We start from the raw sequence: 23,754 nt of genomic DNA, 5'->3' as shown, positions 1-23,754 counted from the left end.
TGGGGTGTTAAGACCTAAGCTGCCAACATGATGTTTACCTGTCAGTCTAAACCATGAGAAGATCCTAAAAGCTCTTCTGCATGTACTTCGTCACAGGGGACTTTCCTGGAACTGCAAGTTCTTCCAAAATTTTCACCTTACATTTAACTAAACTTGTCACCACAGTAGTAAAAAGAATAAACTTTCAAGCTATTCAATGTCTTCACCATGGGAATTTCATTTGTGATGAAAATGAACACTTTTCAGGGGCGCCTGGGTGGCTCAGTGGGTTAAAGCCTCTGTCTTCCGCTCCAGTCATGGTCTCAGGGTCCTGGGATCGAGTCCCACGTCAGGCTCTCTGTTCAGCAGGAAGCCTGCTTACCCGCCCCCCACCGCCTGCCTCTCTGCCTATTTGTGATCTCTCTCTCTGTGTCAAATAAATAAATAAAAATCTTTAAAAAATTAAAAAAAGAAAAGGAAAAAAAAAGAAAATGAATGCTTTTCATATTACCTGCCATTGGGAAAGGTTAGAAATAGGAACATCTCTTACATCTTTATGAAGGGGCAATATTGCCACACGATCTATGATCTAATATTATGAATGACCTATTGTGTTCATGGACCCTATTGTCACACTGAGGGGATACCTGTTTAGCATCAATGGCCCTCAAAGATTAGAAATGTCCAGTGCTAACTGAAATCCCAAGTGTATGTTTGTTCCATTAGGCTGTTCAAATAAATCTTTTAACATATGTCACTTCTTCCTCTAGCTAAGATGAGTAACAGGGACTAGAGTTACCATCCTACATAAAAAAAAAAAAAAAAATGAAATACCAGGCAAAATATATAAAACACTGGACACTAGGCACAGAACAGTGATCCCTGAGAGAGAGCAAGCCTACAACGCGAGTCCTCTGAGAGCTTCCAGCCCACAGCGCAGGAAGGGAAATAAAGACAGCCTGATGCCCTGTAAGTAGACAGAGCACAAAGTTCAGGAAAGCAAAGGCAGCTAGAATGTGCCAGGCATTGTGTCCAATTCTTTATACGAATCTCTCAATAGCTTCCACAACAATCCCTGAAAAAGATACTGTTTTTAGGTACTATTGTTGAACCAAGAAAAGAAGGTAGATAATTTCTCTGGCCCCAGCTAGTGAACGGTACACCGAGAATTCAAAACTAGACCATCTGGGGCGCCTGAGTGGCTCAGTGGGTTAAGCCTTTGCCTTCAGCTCGGGTCATGGTCTCAGGGTCCTGGGACCGAGCCCTGCATCGGGCTCTCTGCTCAGCAGGGAGCCTGCTTCCCCCCCTCTCTCTGCCTGCCTCTCTGCCTACTTGTGATCTCTGTCTGTCAAATAAATAAATAAAACCTTTAAAAAAAAAAAAAAAACTAGACCATCTGACTTCACAGCCTATGTTTCACAGATTCCAGTCAGTCAAAAAGTTCACCAAGTCTTATCTGTCTTTGTATCTCCAGACTCCACTGTGATGCCTAGAATGTGCACCACTGAGCAAGATTCACATTTACTCACTCTATTAACTTTTTGATTCTATTACAGGCTAATACTTTTAAGATCTCGAGTAAATACTTATCGTCTTATTCAAAGTTTTTCTATAAGTAGCACTTGCCTCCACTGTGATACAGTACCAAAATTTGAGCTGCCCCTCTATTCATGCAGGCAAGGACACTAGTTCCATGATGTAGAGATGGGAAATATTGGCTAGCAATTAAGAATATTTTTCAATGACTCCCCATCACTGAAAGATTCTATTATTTGGCATGATTTAAAAAGCTCTTCATGAGCTAGAGAAGTGTGATTCTGGGCTGTGTATCAGAAATATCTGTGCTTCAAACACCGAAGATGTTCTTGGCTCTTATTCTACACCAGTGACTCCTGATCTTGAATGCACACTGGAATTACCTGGAGAGATTTAAATAACATCGATGTCTGGGCTCCATCCCAGACTTAACTAGAAGTAAAATCAGAATCCCTGGGGGTGAGGTCCCAAGACTCATATATTTGAAAGTTCCCCAGGAGCTTCTTACTCATGAGATTGAGAGATTGAGGATTCCACTCCATGCCTGCTAAAATAGAATTATAAATTATATACCCCCCACTAGATACATTTTTAAAGAGCTACATGCTATCTAATACACAGGCAGAATTGAAAGACACTTACCCAATAACCCTCCATCCTCCATCTATCACCTAGACCGTAAGAATTTCTTGCAGTTATTTGAACAAGACAAGTCCTATTATACCTTACTACCATTGGCCTGGAATGTCTACTCTGGCTCTTTTATTTTTTTGTTTTCTCAAACTTCCAGATTATCCTTTAAGATATACTTCCAGAATCATCTCCTGTACGTAGGGAAGTCCTGGCAACTTACAACTCAGTTAATTACTTGATCCTTTGTGCTCTTATCACTATACCTTGAACTAGACCACCTACTGAAACTGACAAAATGCTTTATGATTATTTGTTTATAGTCCTATTTCTCTTGGCAGGATATGTGCTTTCTGGAGGGCAAAATTTACATTTATTCATGCACATTCCCCATCCATCATGAGAGCAATTGCTAACATGGTTGGAGCAACAGCAGTATGCAAAGACCTGTTCTATGCTATTTATGTGGATGATTTCATTTCACCCTTAAAACAACCCCATGGGGTAGGCATTATTATTTCTCATCACAATTTACAGAAGTGAACACTGAGCCCCAGAAGGTAAATCCTGATGAACACCATGCCACTAATAAGTAGTAGCACCAGTCTGATATTTGGCAAACATGCAATAAATTATTGCCAAAGGCATGAATAAATGAATAAAGAAATTAACATAATTTTCCCTTGGAGAATTATCATAACAATTACAATGTCAAAATAATTGGGAAGATATGATTCATTGTCTAAAAACTAATTTTAGAAATAATCTCTCAGATGAGCCTGCATTTTAACAAATGCAATGAGTAAATAAGGAAAAGATCCACATATAAAAATATGAGAAATTTAGGGGCACCTGGGTTGCCTAGTCAGTTAAGCATCTGCCTGTGGCTCAGGTCATGATCTCAGAGTCTTGGGCTTGGCCCTCTGCCCCTCCCCCCACTCATGCTCTCTCTTGTCCCTCTCTTTCAAATAAATAAATAAATAAATAAATGAGAAATTTATGTTAGGTCTGACTACACATCATATAGTACACAGAAACATGTATTTTCTTTCCTTTTTTACTTTCAGACAAATATTGGTAGAGCATGTTTCATAATCTCTCTCAGATTATACTGTATTACCACAGAGTAATATTTTTAACCTAATCAAAAACAACTGTATTTCTATGGATGTTGGCAGGGTTGAAGCCATCATTCAGCACCCACCTCAGTCAACAGTGCAACTGTCACAGGACCCAGAATTGACTGTCATTTCTCAACAGGATATAATATAAATATATCCATTTGACTGAGTTAAAGTTGAAGCTCTCCAAGTTATTTACAGTTGAAAGAATCTATCCCATATTTACCTTTAGAAATGGAAACAGACACTGCACCAGTCCTTGCCAATAGCTGCTGTTGTTTCTAACTTGCATTCCACCTTTGATGCTACTTGGCAGGGGCTCTGCTCCCCTGAAGGTTAGATTTGCATCTTGCATGACCCTATAGGCACATCTAATTGGCCCTAAGCTTTAATTTCCTTATCTGTAAACCAGGAATAGTAATAAGACCTATGTCAGACCACCATAAGGATTAAATGAGATAATCAACCCACACAAAAGTGTAAGCACAAGGCAGCACCCTGTCTATGCCACAAAAGGTCTGCTCCCATTCCCATCTTCTCTCAGAAAACAGTAACGAACCTACTCTCAGATGCACACGACAGAGTGAATGCACCACAGTGAGGTCTACTATAAAACACACACACAGACACAGACACACAAGTTTAACAAATGCATGGTCTTTTGTTTCTCTAGAAGTTTCCAAGTGAAAGATTCTAATATTAAGAGATCCCTTAGGGGTGCTTGGGTGGCTCAGTAGGTTAAGCTGCTGCCTTCAGCTCAGATCACGATCTCAGAGTCCTGGGATCGAGCCCCTCTCTCTTTGTCTGCCTCTCTGCCTACTTGTGATCTCTCTGTCAAATAAATAAATAAAAATTTAAAAAAAAAAGAGAGATCCCTTAAAAGGAAAAGACAGGAGAGGACTGAAATCGTATGAAAGGGGATGATTTTCTTCTCAAATGTAACTGATTTGGAGAAGGAGAAGTTTGGTGTTGGTGGTTAGCAGTGCTGAAAGTTAACTGTTATTTAAAATTTGAGGCTGAGTTTAGGGCTGAGACAATCAGAAGTTCTTTAGCAATAATGAATACAGTAATGATAAAGAAAAGTTCCGGGATATAGTGAGAAAAAAATGCCTATAATGTATTAAGCGGCCTGGGGGAAAAGAGACAGAACAGAAAAGATCAAGGCTTTGGGTTTCTCTGTCATGATCTTTCTTCATTGTGTATGTTACCGCACAATGATCAAGCAGATTAAAAGGATCAGTAACGAGTATCTGATTTGGCATGAAAAATCAACTGGATATTGAACTCTAGGCAGGTTTTGACCAAAACCAGGAAGTCAGATACTTAAAAGGAAGGGCCATGAACTCAGAGTTGAACTGAGCTGGCTGCTCGCTAGCCTAGCCACCTGAGAGAGGTGGCCCAGAACATAGTCCCCTGAGACCAGACAGATCCACTGTCCTAGGAGGTGGACAAAGCCTCACCAGTAGGATTTCTGCTGACCAACACTGTGCCTAGGTCGGGGCTGGAGGCCTCAGCTGAGTGGTCTGGCCCACCTTCAGTATCACTCAAGAGTCCGGAACAGATCTCCCAAGAGAAGACCCCTACCCTGTGCCCACACTTTCTAGGTGGGAGTGCAGGCAGCCTGTGGGATTCCATTCTAAGATTCTTCTTCCAAACCTATACTTGACAATGTCTGCAGTTCACGGTCGCATCATTTTGCTTTGTTTATTTTGATTTTTCAGTAACTAAGATTGAATATTTAAGCCTCTTTAAGTACATGTTAGAGTTACATGTAATCTAGGAGAGAGATTTAGGATATAAAGCCAAATAGCCTGTGGATTCATTTTTCATTTAGATTGAGCTCTTTTCTTGATCACTTACTGGATGGCCTCCTCCAAGTACAGAATCTTGCTGACCCTCAGCTTACTCATTTTACAGATGAGAAAGTAAAAGCTAACTTTCAGCCTTGGCAAGAGGCTGAGATACCGTAATGTGTCTAATATACCTGGCACTGAGCCTGATACACAGCTGGTGCCCAAGAGATAATCATGTTATTGCTATTACACAACCCAGAGAGACTTGCAGCCAAAACATGTACTTTGAAAGGTTTCGGAGAGGGCACACACTACTTCCAGCATATCGCTATGAAAGACAAAAGAAAGGATAAGTATCTGGCACAAAAATAAAACCACACATTGCAATCTGGGACCATCTGCTTATTCAAGTTCATAAGTAGGGTAGGAGGCTGAAGGGGATGGTTAGAGAACAAACTCGGATTTTTGCCTTCCCAGATATCCTCCACTGTCTTGTTTTAAGCAAGTGTTTTAATTGAGCACCAGTCATCAAAACGATGTAACTTTATTTATGAATAACAAACTATATAAGATTTCTCTGAATATGGAGATGTTCCTCTAAACATAAGTCAATTGCCCAATTTTCTATATATACCTGCCCTTGTCCTATGACTTTTTCTCACTAATCAGAACCTAAGATTCTGATGAACTTGAGACTAGCAGGAGACTAGGAGTTGAGAAAGGGAGGATCCTATAGAGTAGACAGTAACGTGAAAGAACATGTCTAAACATAAGACCACACAAACACAAGTACACAGGAAGTAGATTACTATTGGCAGAAAGTCAGTTAACAGTAGAAGTAGTAGGATTATTAGAATAGGCATGACAAATAGGGGTTGCGGATGACCCTAAAAAGGAACATTAGACTCGAAGGTAAGAAAACAGTGTCTGTGATTTCTGGAGACCATAAATATAATGGTATCCAGAATGGGAACGTTTCATTCACATAGCAACCATGACTCTTCTTGCTATATAGGGCCAAACAAAGAATCTGTACTATTAAGTATTGAAGTATTAGTGACTTAGAAATTTTGAAGAAAGAAAACTGAAGTGCAGTGCTTAAAGGTTTTAACTTCTGCACAAATCAGTAGGAAGAAAGTATGCCTGTATCAAGAACAGTACAATGGAAAACTCTGGCTCCACATCTCTACCTGAAACTCTCGGAGCCAGAAGTATTTAGGAATTTATAGTTTTTCATATTTAAGAAAGTTAATAATGAAGCAATAATATAATTACAGAAACTCTCAGTAGGATTGGGGCCAACAAACACCCTGTACCCAAATGTGCTGTATTGCTGCCATGAAACATACACATATTCACATGGAGTTTGAGAAAGAAAGATCATAATAAGCATCAAGTTAGTTCAGGTCAGATTTTGCCACCAAATCAGTTCTTAAAAAAAAAAAAAAAAAAAGGGATGCCTAGGTGGCTCAGTAGGTTAAGCATCTGCCTTCAGCTCAGGTCATGATCCTAGAGTCCTGGGATTGAGTCCCACATCAGGCTCCTTGCTCAGCAGGGAGCCTGCTTCTCTCACTGCCTGCAGCTCCCCCTGGTTGTGCACACTCTCTCTCTCTTGCTCTCTCTCTCTCTCATTCTCTGTCAAATAAATAAATAAATAAAATCTTAAACAAAAAAAAGTCTTTGGATTTCAAAGTTATAAAAAAGGGTTTGTGAACCTGCATTTGGTTTGCCTCATTTGTAGGTAAGTGTAAACAATACCTAGTGTAAAACTTCTACTGTTCCTTCTCACCACCTCCAGAACAACTAAATATTTTAAAAATTCAACTTTAAAAAATATAATTTGTCATTGAATAGTCTCTATTTTTTATTTGTTCTTTTCCCACCCCTGGAAAACTACATCAGTAAATCTTTTGTTGTTGTTGTTTCCCTACAGACTACAGTGATTAAAATCACAAAATAGGGGTGCCATGTAGCTTAGTCATTAGGTGTCTGCCTTCAGCCCCGATCGTGATCCAGGGTCCTGGGACAGAGCCCCACATTGGGCTGCCTGCTCAGCGAGGCACCTGCTTCTCCTGCTCCCACTACCCCTCCTTGTGTTCCCTCACTCTCTCTCTGTCAAATAAATAAATAAAATCTTTAAAAAAATAAATAAATAAAATAAAATCACAACGTAGTAGTCATGATATTCACACAAGCACTATCTGTTCAAACATGATAGGACACAGTGTTCTCTTGATTCTCCTGAACTTACAATGGAAGTCCCTGGTTGTCCATCCTGAAGAAGGAATTACCAAGCCAACCTTCTCACATACCTGGTGTGCCCTCCGACGTCTTTATCCCCATCCTACAGCAGTACTGAGCAATTCCATAGTCTGCAATCTTCGCAATGATGCCAGCATTGGGATAGAGGGTGAAGAGCAGCACGTTGTGGGGCTTTAAGTCACGGTATATAATCATGGCCGAGTGGAGGTATCTGCCAGAAAACGTACAGGTAGTGTCATTAAAATGTGTTTATATTATTACAACTTATGTCATGATTTCTTTAAATGTCTATGTCCATTATGCAGAGCCTTATATGTTTTCATTTCCTTCTATGATATCATGCCAGGGTCCTGGGATCATGACCTGAACCAAAGGCAAATGCTAAACTGACCTACCTGAGCAACCTGCGCACCCCAAGATTGTGCTTTTAAAACCAACCACCTGGGTGCCTGGGTGGCTCAGTTGGTTAAGCAACTGCCTTCAGCTCCGGTCATGATCCTGGAGTCCCAGGATCAAGTCCCACATCAAGATCCTTACTCAGTAAGGAGTCTGCTTTTTCCCCTGACCCTCTCTCCTCTCATGCTCACCCTCTCTCTCATTCTGCCAAATAAATAAATAAATAAATAAAATCTTAAAAAAAAAAAAAAAACCTGACCAATAAACTAACACCAACAAAAAAGGTCAATGTTGATAACTGAGTGATTTAAACTTTAAGGCAAAACCAGTTCAAGCAAAGTATCAGCTTTTGGTGACTTTTCTTTTGTATACCTAAGAATTACATAAAAGGAATTCTGAATTCTCTCAAAGATCATTAACTATTTCAATTAGCATAAAATGTAAATATGTTAAATAAGAGTTGATCTTATTTTGATATAACTCCATTTAATAGTCTTGATGTTCACAGAACCATAGAGAAGTTTATCTTAGCTTTTAAAATTCTCTCTAGGGCGCCTGGGTGGCTCAGTGGGTTAAGCCGCTGCCTTCGGCTCAGGTCATGATCTCAGGGTCCTGGGATCGAGTCCCACATCGGGCTCTCTGCTCAGCAGGGGCCTGCTTCCCTCTCTCTCTCTGCCTGCCTCTCCATCTACTTGTGATTTCTCTCTGTCAAATAAATAAATAAAATCTTTAAAAAAATAAAAAATAAAAAATAAAATAAAATAAAATTCTCTCTATTCCATTTCTCTTCTGATATTTATTTTTCTCTGACTGAAATGTTTCCTAAATTTGGGGAAAATATTTTCACCTTTTTCAATAATAACAAATCAACACAAAAAACCTATCCAACTATCAATACTGTACTCTGTTTGAAGATGTAATTTACTTTAAACCCAATTCCATTATGAATCAAGGTTAACAAAAAACATTTTGGACTGAAAGTTGGAACAAGTAAAACAAGGTCTTGGGAAAGATGATCTTGGATGATGTTCAAGTCACTCCCTTTAGAGACTGATCCAATCAAACATAAGCAGTAGAGTGGGACATTGAAGGCAAAGATTAAAAAGTAAAATAACATTTCAATCTTAACCAGGTCTTCTCCATTTTGGGAACACAGCCAGAGAGCTACCACTGTGCTCCAACAACTAAAGTCACTCCATTACCCACTTTCCTTACTATTCAGAAAATCAGATTCTGCCCCTACCGCTCTGTCTTCCCTGCTCCATGATACCAAATTTGCTATAACTCTCCCCGTGATCTCACAGGTAAATTATGAGCTATCTTGAAAGGACAATTTTTTACAGAACTTAATGAGGTAAATTTAAATCCTTTGTTTTTGTGGCTTTTGGTTTGGGTTCACATCGTATCCCTAAATATTTACTCCATTACCTAATACCCATCACTGTTAGAGGGATCAGGTGCAGAGTGGCAGCAGCACTCTGAACCTTCCACCGCATGACGGCCTACAGTGTAGGTATCACTTAATTGCATCAGCTGAAGCAGAACTTCCTTTCTCTTCCAGGATGTAGTCAGGACATTTAACGTTAGGCCTACTCATTCTGCTCTACATATTTTTGGCTGAAAAATAAGATAAATGTACTAATGAAGTTGACCTTAACAATAAGTAATGGACTAGAAAGAAAAATTTACCAAGGGCTTACTGAAAGGCCATTAGCTACCCTTGCCTTGCAGAGGAGAAAAGCTGGGAGATTAAGAAGAAAAAAGTTAAAGCCAAGTCATGCATAATTGAACAGCATCCAAATCCTTCTTAATGCATGCCTCTTTCAGAATATTTATAGAATATAGACTCTCTCACAATACTTCTCAAAGGTTAAAAAAATAGTTAAACTTAATTTGAAATAATGTCAGTGGGAAGGAAAGATTAACTGGGTTAGTTAAAATGTTCAATAATAGAATTTAATCTTAAAAAGTGCAGTTTTAATAGCTTCTAATAGACTAGCAAAATAGCTTTTGATATATTAACAAGTACAGATCTTGCCTTACTGAAAATAATAAACCAATAATTTATGCATTATGTGACAATGAGCATTGCCAAATATTTTATTAAAATAAACTGATCTAAATTCTGTTAGTCATTCTTTAATTGTGATTTTCATCAGTGTTGCTAGGAAACCCCTTTCTTTATGATTAAAAGTAAACTTTATCTCACCCTAAGTCAAATTATTCTAAAAATAAGATGCATTCATTCATTTAAAAAATATGTATTGGGCATCTAAGAGGGTCAGTCCCTAGGGGATATAAAACCATCATGAAATCTCTGCTTTTGAGGAATCACACTGTAGAAGGAGAGACAAGTACTCAAACAAGGTTACAGAACTGTGGTGAGTCTCAAATGCTAGGGAGATCAAAGGGAGAAAAACAGATGTAGAGATAGCAAAGCAGACTCTGCCACTAGACTGGAAGTTTTCAACCTTGATAAGTTAATATATATATGTAATCTCTGCCCTTCCTTCTTCAGCCCCTACCACCATCTTTCACAGAGCCAACTCAAGGAACATGTGCTAGAGAGGCCATCTACTGATGGTGCTGCTGAACTTGATCGTGGAGACGGTGGATGTTAAACTTAATTTGAAATAAATTCTACTGGAAAATGAATTCTGTAGGCAGACAAATCTGGAGAAAGAGAAGAATGACAAATGCCAAGACAGACATGGATGCCAATGAGAAGTCAAGACCTTCAGCATGATGAGAATGGCGAGTGAGGGCAGTGGAAAGGCAGGGGGATGGAGAGAAAGGCAAGAGGCATACACAGAGTTTTGATGCTACTCCAAGGAGTCTGGATGTATTTCACAGATAACTTGGAACTACCAGGGAATTACAAGCATAATTAGATTTTCATTTTCGGAGAAATATTCTGATAATTCCCTAGAGGTACTGGATCAAGGCAGCAACAGTAGCATATAAATAAATTGATGAAAAAGAGAACATGAAATAGTCAAAGACCTGGTGGCCAAATGGAAGGAGAGGGATAACCTTGATGGCACTACAGGGATCTTCATCAGCAAGCGGGAGATACAAGGAAAAGAGGAGATCCACGGTAGAAGAGAGCTGCAGAGAAACGAAACTCAATTTTGTAAATAACAAAACATAGAACCTTATGGGAAACACAGGTGGCCACATCAGGTAATTGAGAATTATGACTAAAAGCCCAAGGGAGAGGACTGAATTAGAAAAGAAACCTAATTATTGTAGGCAATACTGTAAAAGAATATGTAATGTGAAAAAAGTTCTTATATATGCCTCTAAGTAGCTCCATCATGTGATTTCATTGTCTCCTTCTACCTCTGCAGTTATAGTTTTATGCTGAAATATATTTGAGGAGACAACCCCTCATGTGGACTTTTTAAAAAATATATACTTAGTGCTGGTAGAAGACTGAAAGCTGAAATCTATTGGCTTCTTGTGGCCCAAGATCCTGAAAGCTGCCCTGACATTATGCTGTGAAGAAATCAGGAAATTAAAGGAAAGAATGCTGAGGTTTAATTTACTCCATTGGAAACTACTGCATTTGTTATTTCAAGTGGTGGGCATTACGGAAGACATGTATTGCATGGAGCACTGGGTGTGGTATATAAACAATGAATTCTAGAACACTGAAAAGAAATTTAAAAAATAAATAAAAAATTTTAAAAGGTAAAGTAAGGTCTCAGAGAACCAGAGCAAGTTATCTTAGAGATGGGGTCTTTCCAACAGAATGAAAATGAGAAAGTCTTCATCTTCCAAATAAACATTTTGGGAATTATCCAGAAGAACCAGTGGAAAATTAGGATCTGGATTTCATTAAATTAAGGAAAGCAGTTGACCCATCTCCGAAACAGATGAGACATTGCTGCATGTTATCTAGATTAATTTAATACACGGTTCCCCCTGGTGTTCAAAAGCAGATATACCCAGCCAAATCCAACCAACCCTCCGCAATAATGTCTCATTAATAATCTCTATGTTCTTCAGTAGTTCCTGGATCTACTCTCTATAACTATCAAGTTATACCTTCTTGGTTTGGTTTTATTTGTTTATGAGTAGTGTTTATTTATTTTCCTCACCATCCATTCCCTTTACATTTCTGGAGACAGCCTGAGAGGAATCGAAGCAGTATTTCAGAAGGGAAGGAAGGGAAAGAAATTTGCATCCACTGTGTGGCTACATGGACCAGGTACCGCCGTCCTTCCTCCCTCTCTCCCTACTCTCTCTACCGCCAACAGATATCTACTGAGCGCCGACTGTCCCATGTGCTACAGATCGGAAAGTGAACAAGTTGGCAAGTCCCTGTCATGGCCCTTCGATTCTAATGGCAAAGAGAGACAATGAAATGTTTTAAATGAAAACATAAAGAATACCAGGTAGTGATAAGTGCTATAGATGCCAGAGAGGCGTAAGGGAGGCAGGGGCATCCTCTCTGAAAGGAAACCTGCAAGAAATGAGAAGTGAGCCAAGAAGATATCTGGGGCTCAGACACTCCTGGTCAAGAGAGGAGCTGATATAAAACCCCGGGTATATTTGAGAAACCTCAGAGGAGCAAGTGGCTGAGCACAGTGCTGAGAGAGTGAGACAGCAGATAAGGCGATAAACACTCGATCCCGCCACCATGGCCACCCTGCGAAGAGTGTGAAGAGTGTGGGGAAGAGATGAAAGCGAAGAGGACCGGTTAAGCAAGGAGCCATGACAGTGGCTCAGACGCCCTGGGTAGGGAGAGAGACTATGTGAAGTAGCTGCCTTAAGATAGGTTTTGATGGCAGAGCTGAAGGTATTTGCTGAAGGATTAGGTGCAGGATGTGGGAGGAAGGAAGGGACGAAGGACGACTCCAAGGTGAAATATGTGCGTGACGGGACATGGGGCCAGTGGAGGAGGAGGAAATCCAGACTTGAATCTGGGATAATGTCCATTATCACAGAAGTCCTTGAAATAGGACATATTAAGTACTGGTCACAGTTTATAGACTCTAACAAAAAGAGTTTCAGAGGTGTAAAACCATCATTACTAAGTGTGTGGAGCAGTGATTTCTCCCAGTCCCTCTGTGTCCAAAGACCATGGCCTTCCCACCTCTTGTGCCCTCTGGTGCCAGCTGGCAGCAGGCTTGGGTGTGCCTCCAACAGTCAAATCACTCCAGTCCCTTCAGAAATAACACACCAATCTTGTCTGAGAATTATCCATGGGAACTGACACTTTCCCTGACACTTTGAAACTTCACCTACATTTTTTTTTAAGGGGAAGTAGACCACCACTGGGTTAACATCATGAGCTCCAGCGCAGGACTCCTGGGTCCCAACTCTTCTTTCACTACTAGGAGGTTCTGCATGGCCCTCCTACTCTTATTTTATGAAATTACAAAATATGGTCAGGGAAATGGTAGTCTTTCCCTCAAGTTGTTTGCGAAATGTTACTGGGGCATAATGTTACTGGAAAGTGCTGCTCTCCAAGCACGAGAGTAAGTTCGGGCTCACTCTTGTCACACACAGAGTAGAAAACCACATGACCGAATTAATTACCTCAGGCCATCAGCCACGTGTAGCGCAATCCTGTGCTGCAGGGTTCTGGTAAGACTTCCTTTGTCCTGCTGAAGCAAGCGGTCCAGCGAACCCTTGGAGGCCAACTCCATCACCAACATGCGAGGGCGAATCCCAGCCGCCAGCAAAGATATTAAGCTGGGATGGTGCAGGTGGCAAAGGACCACCAGCTCCTGCGAAAGGGAAAAACATTTACCCATACTACAGCCCCCGTGTCTCCTTCCTTAAGTGTCTCGACACTTTGAGCGTGGTTTTTCTCTGGGAAACTGGATAGACAGCAAGGGTTCCACTTCTTTTGGGGTTTTTTTGGATTTTCCACATATTCAGGAATAAAAGTCTTTTTTTTTTTTTTAAATGTATATTGAATGAATATGTGAAGTTCTCTCTTTCCTTTGGCTCTGTTTTTCAGAAGATTTAATGCACGGACAGTCCACACTACCAGGTCCTGTCAGTCTTATCTAATGAATCCCAGTTATCAAAGAGTCGCCCTCAGCCCAGGACTCGGAGCAGCCAGTGCTCCTCCACTGCCCCTAGCATGTGAGGTACAACCTGCCTATCATTAGTGCTTTCCTGACTTGACAAGTTTACTGAGAGTGTCCAAGCCCACACGGGCAAACGGTTATCACTCCTCCTGAGAACCCTCTAATAACTTCCTATTACTTTTGGATTAAAACCCCCTGTACTTACACCACCTTCATGGCCAGATCTGACCTGCCCCTAGCCCATCTCTCAAACCCTCTGTCCTCTACGCTTCCTGCATCATTCTGCACCACACCAGTGTCCATACAGCTTGCCGCACGTGCCCAGCTCCTCCATTCCAGCCGCAAGGCCTTTGCCCATGCCAATCTCTCTGCTCTGAAACCCCTTCATCCTCCACACGGCCGAAGGCTTCTCATCATTCTGACCTTCACCCACGTACTCTTCCTTCCTCAGAGTGGTCTGCCTGGAGCCACCCTCACTGAAGCAATCCCCCGCTGCAACAATCTCTCCCCGAGGAGTGAGAGATCCCATTTAACCTTGAACAGAGAGGTCTCCATTTCGACGTAATCCCTTTCCTAGCCCACATCCTGTGAGACTTCACAATCCCCTTTAGGATACTGTGGTCTGTGAATTCCACACATACAGTACTCTATATTTCACTTTACCCTGAAACCCTAATTTAGCTGAAATTTATAGTTCATGGGATAGTAAGTTGATTCATGTTTTAAACTATGATTTCTGCAGAAGCTCTGCTTCTTAACAACAGCTTCAAAGACGGGGAGTATCGGTGCAAACTGCCTTTGCCAGGAAACGACAGTGTGGAGAATTCTGCAAGCTGAAGAAGAAAGGCTGAATACCCTGAGCGGGGATTTTCCAAGAACAAAAGCTCCAGACTGCAATCATATTTCCTTAGTGGATAACAATCTCTCTTTCCTCTGCCTGATCAGCTCAGTTGGTTGAAACTGATGAGAAGCAGTCAAGTTCGGTCTGTTTTCTTTCAGAGGCCCAGGCAGAAAGAAGCCTAATTCAAATTTTCCATCCTCAAAAATCACTCACTGATTTCAAAGAGAAAGGAGCAGCTGACTCTCCTAGATCTGCCCCAGTTCATGACTACTAGTAGAATGACCCTCGAAATGCAGCACCAGATACTGAAGGACTAAAGTACTTTCTTTTTCTTTCTTTCTTTTTTTTTTTTTTTAAAAACAAGCACAGGTGCCTGGATACCTCAGTCGGTTAGGTGTCTGCCTTCGACTTACGTCATGACCCTGGGGCTCTGACCTGGGATGGAGCCCCACACCAGGCTCCGTGCTCAGCGAGGAGTCTGCTTCTCTCTCTCCCTCTGTCCCTCCCTTCACTTGTATTTTCCTCCTCTCTCTCTCTCTCTATCTCAAATACATAAACAAAATCTTAAAAAAAATAAAAAAGAACAAGCCTACCACACACTCTACTGTTACTATTTCTCCTATCATTTCCTTGGGTCACTGAGCTGCCTATACCCTACTCAGTCCTGTATACATTCTTAGTGTTCTGATTTTCAACAGGGTTCCCTGAGTACACTGCATAAAAGTTGAAACACATAGTAAAGAGTAATGACTAAGGCTGAAAAATCAATTTATACAACCAATTGCCTAAAGATTGAAAGAGACTGTGTCCAGATTTTCTTCACAGACTTGATTCTATTTATAAAATGTTTATTAACTTATTTCTAGAGCCATGGTGTAACTTTTGATACCACTAATAAAATTACTCCAGGATATTTTACACAGACATGAAATTATTTTCATCATCCAGAGCAAATAATATATTGTAACTATTCTTATTTCATTTCAGACTTAGGCACAAATTACTTCTCAATTTTTTTAAAAAATAAGAATGACCAGATTAAAAATACAGTTGAGTTCTGGCATAAGATTACAGAATTCAAATTGGATTTTACCTTTACTCTCACTCCGACTCACTCTCTCATTCCTACTGTCAGAAAATAGAATAAATCCCCATGAGTACTCAATATCAGAGAGGGTAATAGAGTCACCATTGTTGGCTTTGCTTTCAATATCCACTCACTTTTCCTTCTTCCTAAGGGTTTCTTGATTTTTTTAAAGATTTTATGTATTTATTTGAGACAGAGAGATAAAAATAGAGAGCATGAGCAGAGGGAGCAGTAGAGGGAGAGGGAGAAGCAGACTCCCCACTGAGCTGGGAGTCCTATACAGGACTCAATCCCAAGACCTGGAGATCATGACCCGAACTGAAGGCAGATGCCCAACCATCTGAGCCACCCAGGTGCCCCACGGTACCTTGATTTTTGCTGAATTATCCAACCCTCACCCAAGCAGACCATGAATTTTGGGGAGAACTAACCCAAACCCCAACCCCTGGAAAAGCTGGGACTATTCTAAGTATTACTATCTGCATTACCATACAGATTGATTAACACAGGCCTAAGCCAATCAGTACACAGCACCTTCCTGAACATGAAGAATATGTGATTTAAGTAAAACCAAGAGAAATTTTTAAATGAGTCACTGTGTACAGGATTTAGGTTCCTCTGAAATACAAGACCTCAAAAGAAGTACCCTCTTCTCTTCTGTACTTGGGGTGTAACAATGATGCCTGAGACAAGAATTCTCAGAATACTGTCTTTTCTTCATTTTTCCAACAGGAGAAACAAAACAAACTTTTTTTTAACTCCATGAGGTAAAGACAAAGATTTCGTAACTAAACTCAGGTAAGCTAGGGAGAAATGCGGTCGTTTTGGATTTTCACAAACACATGCAAAACCAGAGTTTCAGGAGATTACCAACATCTCATGTAATAATATTATTGGATTTCTTACTTGTCTTAACAGTCTCAGTGATGTATGTTTATTGAAAATCTTCACAGCCACTTCTTCCCCTTCATAGGCTGCCCGATAAACAGATCCAAAACTGCCATCACCTTTTGAAAAAAAAGTACAAAGTACTTCAGTTAATCTGTTTAACTAGAAAAGCCAGATGAATTATATTGGTTCTAATTACATATGTTGTGTACATGAACAGAAATCTGACCCACCTGTTCTGTTGAATCAAGTCTCCTCTGATGCCCACTCTTCCTCCTTCTACTCCGTGAACTATGACACACCTAAAGATTTTGTTCCAGCCTTCCCATCTCGGTCTACATTCCCCCCACTCAACTACCTCACCGACTCCCTAACTTCATCGCTTCTGATAGGTTGAGTGTTTCACAGCCCCATCTAGAGCCACAAGCCACCTTCTGAACTCTGTCCTTTATTTACAACTTTGCACTGCAGCTCACTGGCGTACCCCCTCCAAATCTCAACCATGCTCCATCAGAAGCCACCCTCATCTGGTCTCAAGACCAGTTTTTATTCTACCTCATATAGCTCACTAAAACAATAACAACAAACAAAATTTTAAAACCTCTTTTCATGGTCATTCTAGAGCCCAAACTGAAAAAATCGTCTTAGTTCTTTGCCCCATGCCTCCTTTCCATTTCCATTCTCACCACACCCATTGGATGCCCCTTGGTGCTTTCTGTCTAGACTGTGGAGGCCTTCTGAGTTCATTCCCTCTGATGCAGTCTACCTCTCCTACAGAATCAATCTCCCTATAATTACACTTTTATTATGTCACTCTCTTGTTCAAAAACAAATTATTCTATGCTGTCTATGAAATGAGATTTCAAGTCAGAGACAAATCCATATTGCAGTTCCAAATTCTTGTGTTTCTCTTCCTGTCCTACTGTTCATTCTCTGGGCTCTAACCAAGTGGTTGTCTCGGTTTGGACTGCACAGGACATCTGAGCAACTTTCTAAAAATACCAATGTCTCAGTCCACCCTCAAAGATTCTGACCTAATTAATCACAGGAGTTAATGATCATTAGTATTTTTTCTTTTAATTCACCAGTTGACAGTAATGAACAACCAGAGTTGAGAACAACTGTTCTAGAAAACTGGAATAGCCAAAATTTCCTGAACATGCTTTGTATCTTCAGGCTTCCATACCATTGTTAGGCAGTTGCTTAAAGAGCTCTGCAGCTCTATCATCTCACCCTCTGTGGAGTTTATCAAGTCTGTAAAGCACAATACATATCGAGATACCAAAGTCTGAGAAATCGACCATGATCAACTCCATGGACTATTACTCTTCACTGACACACAGTATATCCTTATTTGTATCGTATTTATGGTTCTCATTTAGTGCTTTGAAATACAAGCACTTAACTGACATAAGTGAATGACTCAGAAAAATCTACAGAGAAATGGAACAATGTTGAGAACGGTTATTTCTAAGTGGTGAAATTATGCAACTGTGGGAAGCTTAGATATTTTGTGGTTTTTAATATTATTGTTTTTGTATTGTGTATTTTCATCTCTATGATAAGTACTTGTAAGCATATAGTATTTTATGCTCAGAAACAATGTACATTTAAAATAAAAATAAAAAGTATTCATTTGAGTATATGTCATATTTCTACTATACAGTAGACATGTTAAAATATCATCTGTGGTCTACGGCCATACCACCCTGAACGTGCCCGATCTCATCTGATCTCGGAAAATATCATCTGTGTATTTTCAGTCTTGGTATCTTCCCACCCCTTCCTTCCAGTACTCAATAAATATCCAACTTCTAAAACCATTACTCAATACTGATGATACTGAGAGTTTTGGAAAGAAAAGAAAGCTATCGGATCAGTTAAATATTTGAATCAAAGCAAGACTGGGCAAACAGGAGAGGGAAAAGAGAAAGAAAACTCATGGAAGGGGAAAGGAAAGAAAGAGTAAGACAGATAGACAGTTATTCTGGTTCCCCTCAACCTGGACAACTATCAACAACAAAGAAAAATTAAATAAGCAGAGAGAAGAAATATATTCTAAAGAGATATAAAAATTTCAGGTGAGAGTAGTAGAGATTTCTAATTTTTTTAAGCCCTTCCCTATTTCGAATCACTGCCATATGAAAATGGATCATGGACAGTCATTTCCCTCAGATGGCTAACACTAAAAATAAGGTTAAGGACCGTTATTGCACATTTGTGACAATGAAGTGTGAAAAAAAACTTGAAGGCAAGGAAACCTTCCTAACCCCATCAGACCACACCACTGAAGTACCTTTCTATTATGGCTCTCTGGAAAAATAGTCCCCTGAAAAGGAAACATATCTCACAACTCCTCAGACACACAAAACCCTGTAACTGCGCACTTAAAATTTTTTCATAAAACAAGTCTATTAATATTTGCAAATCTATCAAAAAGTTCATATAGTAACTGCCATCTTAGAAGAAAGTGTTAACTGAAGGCCTGAAATTTACTCCTGCCCTATAATGAAAATGGCAATGAATGACCTCTACCACATTACCTCAGCATAAAAACACAGGGAAGTCTGTTTATAAAATGTTTTTAGAAGGATATATCTCATTTGTTTAGATCACTGATTCTCAGCTAGGATGCTGTTGCTCCCTTATCCCTACCCTCTACCTTTTGCAATGTCTGGAGACATGTTGACTGTCTTACCTGGGGATGGGGGTGGTGTGAGGATCTACCACTGACATCTAGTGGGCAAAGGCCAAGGCTGCTTCTAAACATCATAGAATGAGGGACAGCTCCCATAACAAAGAATCAATCAGTCTGAGACAGCAATAGTGCAGAGTTTCAGAAACCCTGATCTAAATTGTAAATGAACATGGAATGTATGGATTTATAGGACATAAGACTAGAGAATGGGAGTACTTATATAAAAACTTTCCTCTCTGTAATGAATGGAATACAGAACACAGAGGTGGTCAAAGGTAAAAACTTCCAGTTATAAGAGAAATAAGCCCCAGGGGTGGAATATACAGCATGATGACTATAGTTAACTCTGCTATGTAATATATATTGAAAGTTGTTAAGAAACTTAATCCTGTAAGAACTCAACACCAATAAATTTTTTTCTTTTATATCTATATGGGATAATCAATTTTAACTACATTCATTGTGGTAATCATTTCATGATAAATGTAGAGTCAAATCATTTCCTGTATACCTTAAACTTACAGTGCTGTATCTCAATTATATCAATAAAACTGAAAAAGAAACCCACAGTGCTTCAAAAATGAATTTTGTAAACATTTCTACATTGTTCAAAAATTGTTCAAAAAAATATCCATTCATATGAAACACATTGTATGCACTAATAAGAGATATTTGGGGGAGCTTTGTCTGATAGCTTGAGACCCCTTCAGAGAAAAACTACAGTGTGCCTGGTGCTTTCCTATACCCTTGGGAATCACAAGTCAAGTTGGGTATTGGTTAAGATCTAGGATTTGGCATTGACATTTCAGTATTTTGTGTTAACCCAAAGCATTCAAATTCATTCTAAATTTCTCAGCTGATATGAAGAATAAAGGTACAAGGCAGTTTCTTTACCTTTACATGTCATGTCCCAAAATTTGATATTCTTTATTAATGATTTTAATATACTGACAGATATATTTTAGGCATTCTTTCTGTGGAAATTTAATTAAAATTAAATGTATATAGATATAACAATGAATATTCCACAAAGTAAATCCAGAGCTGTCTTCAAATACTTTACATTAACTCAACCCCATGCTCTTCATGGCTCCCAGTGGCTTTCAAGAAGGCTTAGAACCTGAGTATATCACTGATGTAATAATGCTTCTCAATTTTTCATCCCAAACTGCTTTTTATGAATATTTTTATGAGAATTCACGCTTGTTATCCTGAGGAACAAAACTGCTCTTATGACTACATCAAGGTGTTCTTCCTTTACTTATTCTGTCTTTTCAAGACTGAAAAATGATGACATTACAACAACTGAAAATCTCCTTAACTGCCTCCCTCATTTCCAGCACTTAAGGCCAATGTAAGGATGTGTTTCACAAACGTGTGCTTCCACAGCAGCCCCATCCTTATCTCGAACCTCATCCCTAAGAATGTGTAAAAACCTCTATGGTGAGTGCTGTAAAGTGTGTAAAGCTGGCGATTCAGAGACCTGTACCCCTGGGGCTAATAATACATTATATGTTAATAAAAATAAAAAATTTAAGAAAAAAGGAATGTGTGCAAAGCAAATTCCTTGTCATTACTTTTAAATAGATCATTCTGGAAAAAAACCATTATAACGAATATACGAAGACACTACAAACTATGACAATATAGTTGAATATTTTCTAGGTTATAAGGAAAAATTATATCCTAATTTTTATTCTTAAACCAACAAATATAGTTACCTAAGAGAAACTCAGGAGCTTGTTCAAATTCCAATTCATCATTATTCAACATAATATTCCTAGGCAGGTCAGCCAAAATTAAGTCAGGAGCAATTTGAGATATTGGAATGGTGAGCCTTGGTTGATCTGGATTTACTAGAAGGTCTCCTGAGAAGTACATAAAACACTTTTTAAGAATAAACTTTTAAGGAAGTACATAAGTTTGTACAAAAATAATCACATTTACTACAATTTCTAATCACTCTTTTAGGTTTTCTTACCAATCTTATTTTTCTCTAGAAAACCTAAGAAAGTTTTAAAGGTTTGATTAATAGCTATCTACTTAGAATGTTAAAAACTTATTCCTAGGTTCAGTCATTAGAAACTAGAATTCAGAACTGCCTAGGACTGACATCTGTCTAGGAAATAATCTATTCTGTACTTAAACCACATTCGTGAGGGCACTTATCACATGGTTAACAAGTTGCTAAGTTTTTCTATGTATTAGCCCATTTTTTTATGCAAGTATAATTAACATACAGTGTTATATTAGTTTCAGGTATACAATATAATGATTCAACACTTCACTACGTTTCTCAGAGCTCATCATGATACGTGTACTCTTACTCCCCTGCACTTATTTCACACATCTCCCAACCCACCTCCCCTTCTGGTAATTACCAGTTTGTTCTCTGTATTTGAGTCTGGGTTTTTTGTGCCTCCTTTTTTTTTTTTCTTCTTCTTCCTTTGTTTGTTCTGTCTTTTTAAGTCCCACAAAGAGTGAAATCATATGGTATTTGTCTTTGTTTGTCTGACTCATTGCACTTAACATTATACTCCCTAGTTCCGTCCATGTTGTAACAAATGGCAAGATCTCCTTCTTTTTTATGACCAAGTAATATTCATCTATCAGTGGACATTTGGGTTGCTCAACATCGCTAGTCATCAGGGAAATGTAAATCAAAACCACAATGAGGTATCACTTTACACCTGTCAGAATGACTACAATCAAAACCAAAAAATAAAAATGTTGGCAGGAATGTGAAATGAAAAGAATCCTCATGTGCTGCTGTTGGTGGGAATGCAAACTGGTGCAGCCACTGTGGAAAACAGTGTGGAATTTCTTTGAAAAATTAAAAATAGAAACACCATGTGATTCTGTTATTCCACTACTGAGTATTTACCCAATGAAAATGAAAACACTAATTCAAAAAGATATATGCACCCCTATGTTTACTGCAGCAATATTTATAATAGCCAAATTCTGGAAGCATGCAACTTCTATTTTAATCCTCATAACAATTCTATGAGGTAGGTTTTAGTATTCCTATTCACAGATGATAAATTGCTCAGTAAGCCAATACTCAAACTCTCAAACCAAAAATGTTGTGAATCTAGAATACAAATGTTTTCTTGGTAACAAATATAATCCATCTTTGTCAGCTGTCACTCTAATTGAATATAGTATTCCCTAACTCATACGAGAATAATTTTTACATTTATTACAAAACTCCATAAATATTGAAAATATCAGTTAAAAACATTAAAAAGTTCTATCAACACTACCTTCTTCTGCTTTCTTCATCAAGTCATCAAGTAAGATTTTTTGATGTTCTTCACCATCATTAAAACTATATAATGCCCATTTCTTCAACAGAGTTTCTCCTTCACCACAGATATCAATCTCCAGTAGTCCAGGAAACCATTCTTCCATGAGAGAATCAATGTGGTCCACAACTTGGCCCAGAAGAATACAGCCTACATAATCCAAAGGACAGCTCATCAACACCCCCTCTGAACCATATTCTGTTTCAAAGCTGGAAACTACAGTTTGGGGTTTTTTTTTCAATGTTTAAATTTCTTTAGTGACATAATTCAAAGTTTTGAATTAATTTCCTTACCTTTTCTACAAGAAGGAACTGTAATTTTTAAGAAACTCTCAGGATGATTGTCTAAGACTTCAGATCCTACCAGACAATAAGCTTCAGGAGACCAATTCAAGTAGATGCCTTGTCGCCAGTACATTCTGTTTGGACGAAGTGCTCGTTCTGAAAGTTTAAATGGACCCAAATGTATCCATTAATTATAAACTACTCCATAAATTAAAGGAGCAGAAAAACCACTGAACATGCCAAAAGTAACTAATAGAGATATATTTGTTTTGAAACAAAGTGCTGGAATTGTTAATGATGCAAGCACCCATCCATATCTATTACATATGAAATTAAGTATTTTAGCCTTAATTTTGCAAGGAAATAAACAAAAAGTAACCCAAGAGAGAGTTCAGGCTCATGATGTTTAATAGTTTAGTATGCTTAATAGAAGAAAAAGAATCATAAATAAGCTCTCATAACTTTCAATATTTTTTTCTAAAAGCAAGAAAGAGTGAGAGTGGTAGGTGGGAAGGGGCAGAGAGAGAGAGAGAGAGAATCTTAAGCAGGCTTGATCTCAAAACCCTGAGGTCATGACCTGAGCTGAAACTAAACCAGATGCTTAAAGAACTGAGCCACCCAAACACCCCAAACTCTGATAACTTTAAAAAACTCTTAAAAGGAGGTTGGTTGTCACAATAAAATCATAACTTCCTGAATATTTTGTTTTAATGCAATGTAATTACCTATATTAATTGCAAGATAAGGTTTATTTCAAAATACAGTAACGCCCACATAATGCTGATTTAAACCCCCAAAATGATATTTTCCCTTCGGAACACTAAGATCTCTCTTTCTTCCAGAAGAAAGAGCTAGCATTATAAACACTCATTTTTATTCTATTT

General features: G+C 38.9%; 1 protein-coding gene across 2 annotated transcripts in view; it reads right to left on the bottom strand.

The window, feature by feature from the left end:
- The window catches only part of LRRK2 (leucine rich repeat kinase 2), a 132,336-nt gene that overhangs the window by 23,827 nt on the left and 84,755 nt on the right, over positions 1–23,754 (bottom strand). For both annotated transcript variants that reach the window (XM_059402899.1, XM_059402900.1), the window contains exons 36-41: positions 22,880–23,026; positions 22,545–22,736; positions 21,000–21,146; positions 16,599–16,699; positions 13,265–13,455; positions 7,372–7,532 (exon numbers count right to left, since the gene is read on the bottom strand). In XM_059402899.1, coding sequence (XP_059258882.1) covers positions 7,372–7,532; positions 13,265–13,455; positions 16,599–16,699; positions 21,000–21,146; positions 22,545–22,736; positions 22,880–23,026 — 939 coding nt within the window. The remainder of the gene's footprint in view (positions 1–7,371; positions 7,533–13,264; positions 13,456–16,598; positions 16,700–20,999; positions 21,147–22,544; positions 22,737–22,879; positions 23,027–23,754) is intronic.

Source organism: Mustela nigripes, chromosome 6, assembly GCF_022355385.1.
Source record: "Mustela nigripes isolate SB6536 chromosome 6, MUSNIG.SB6536, whole genome shotgun sequence".
In the NCBI taxonomy this organism is placed as follows: Eukaryota; Metazoa; Chordata; class Mammalia; order Carnivora; family Mustelidae; genus Mustela; species Mustela nigripes.
This window is presented reverse-complemented; position numbering and strand designations above follow the sequence as displayed.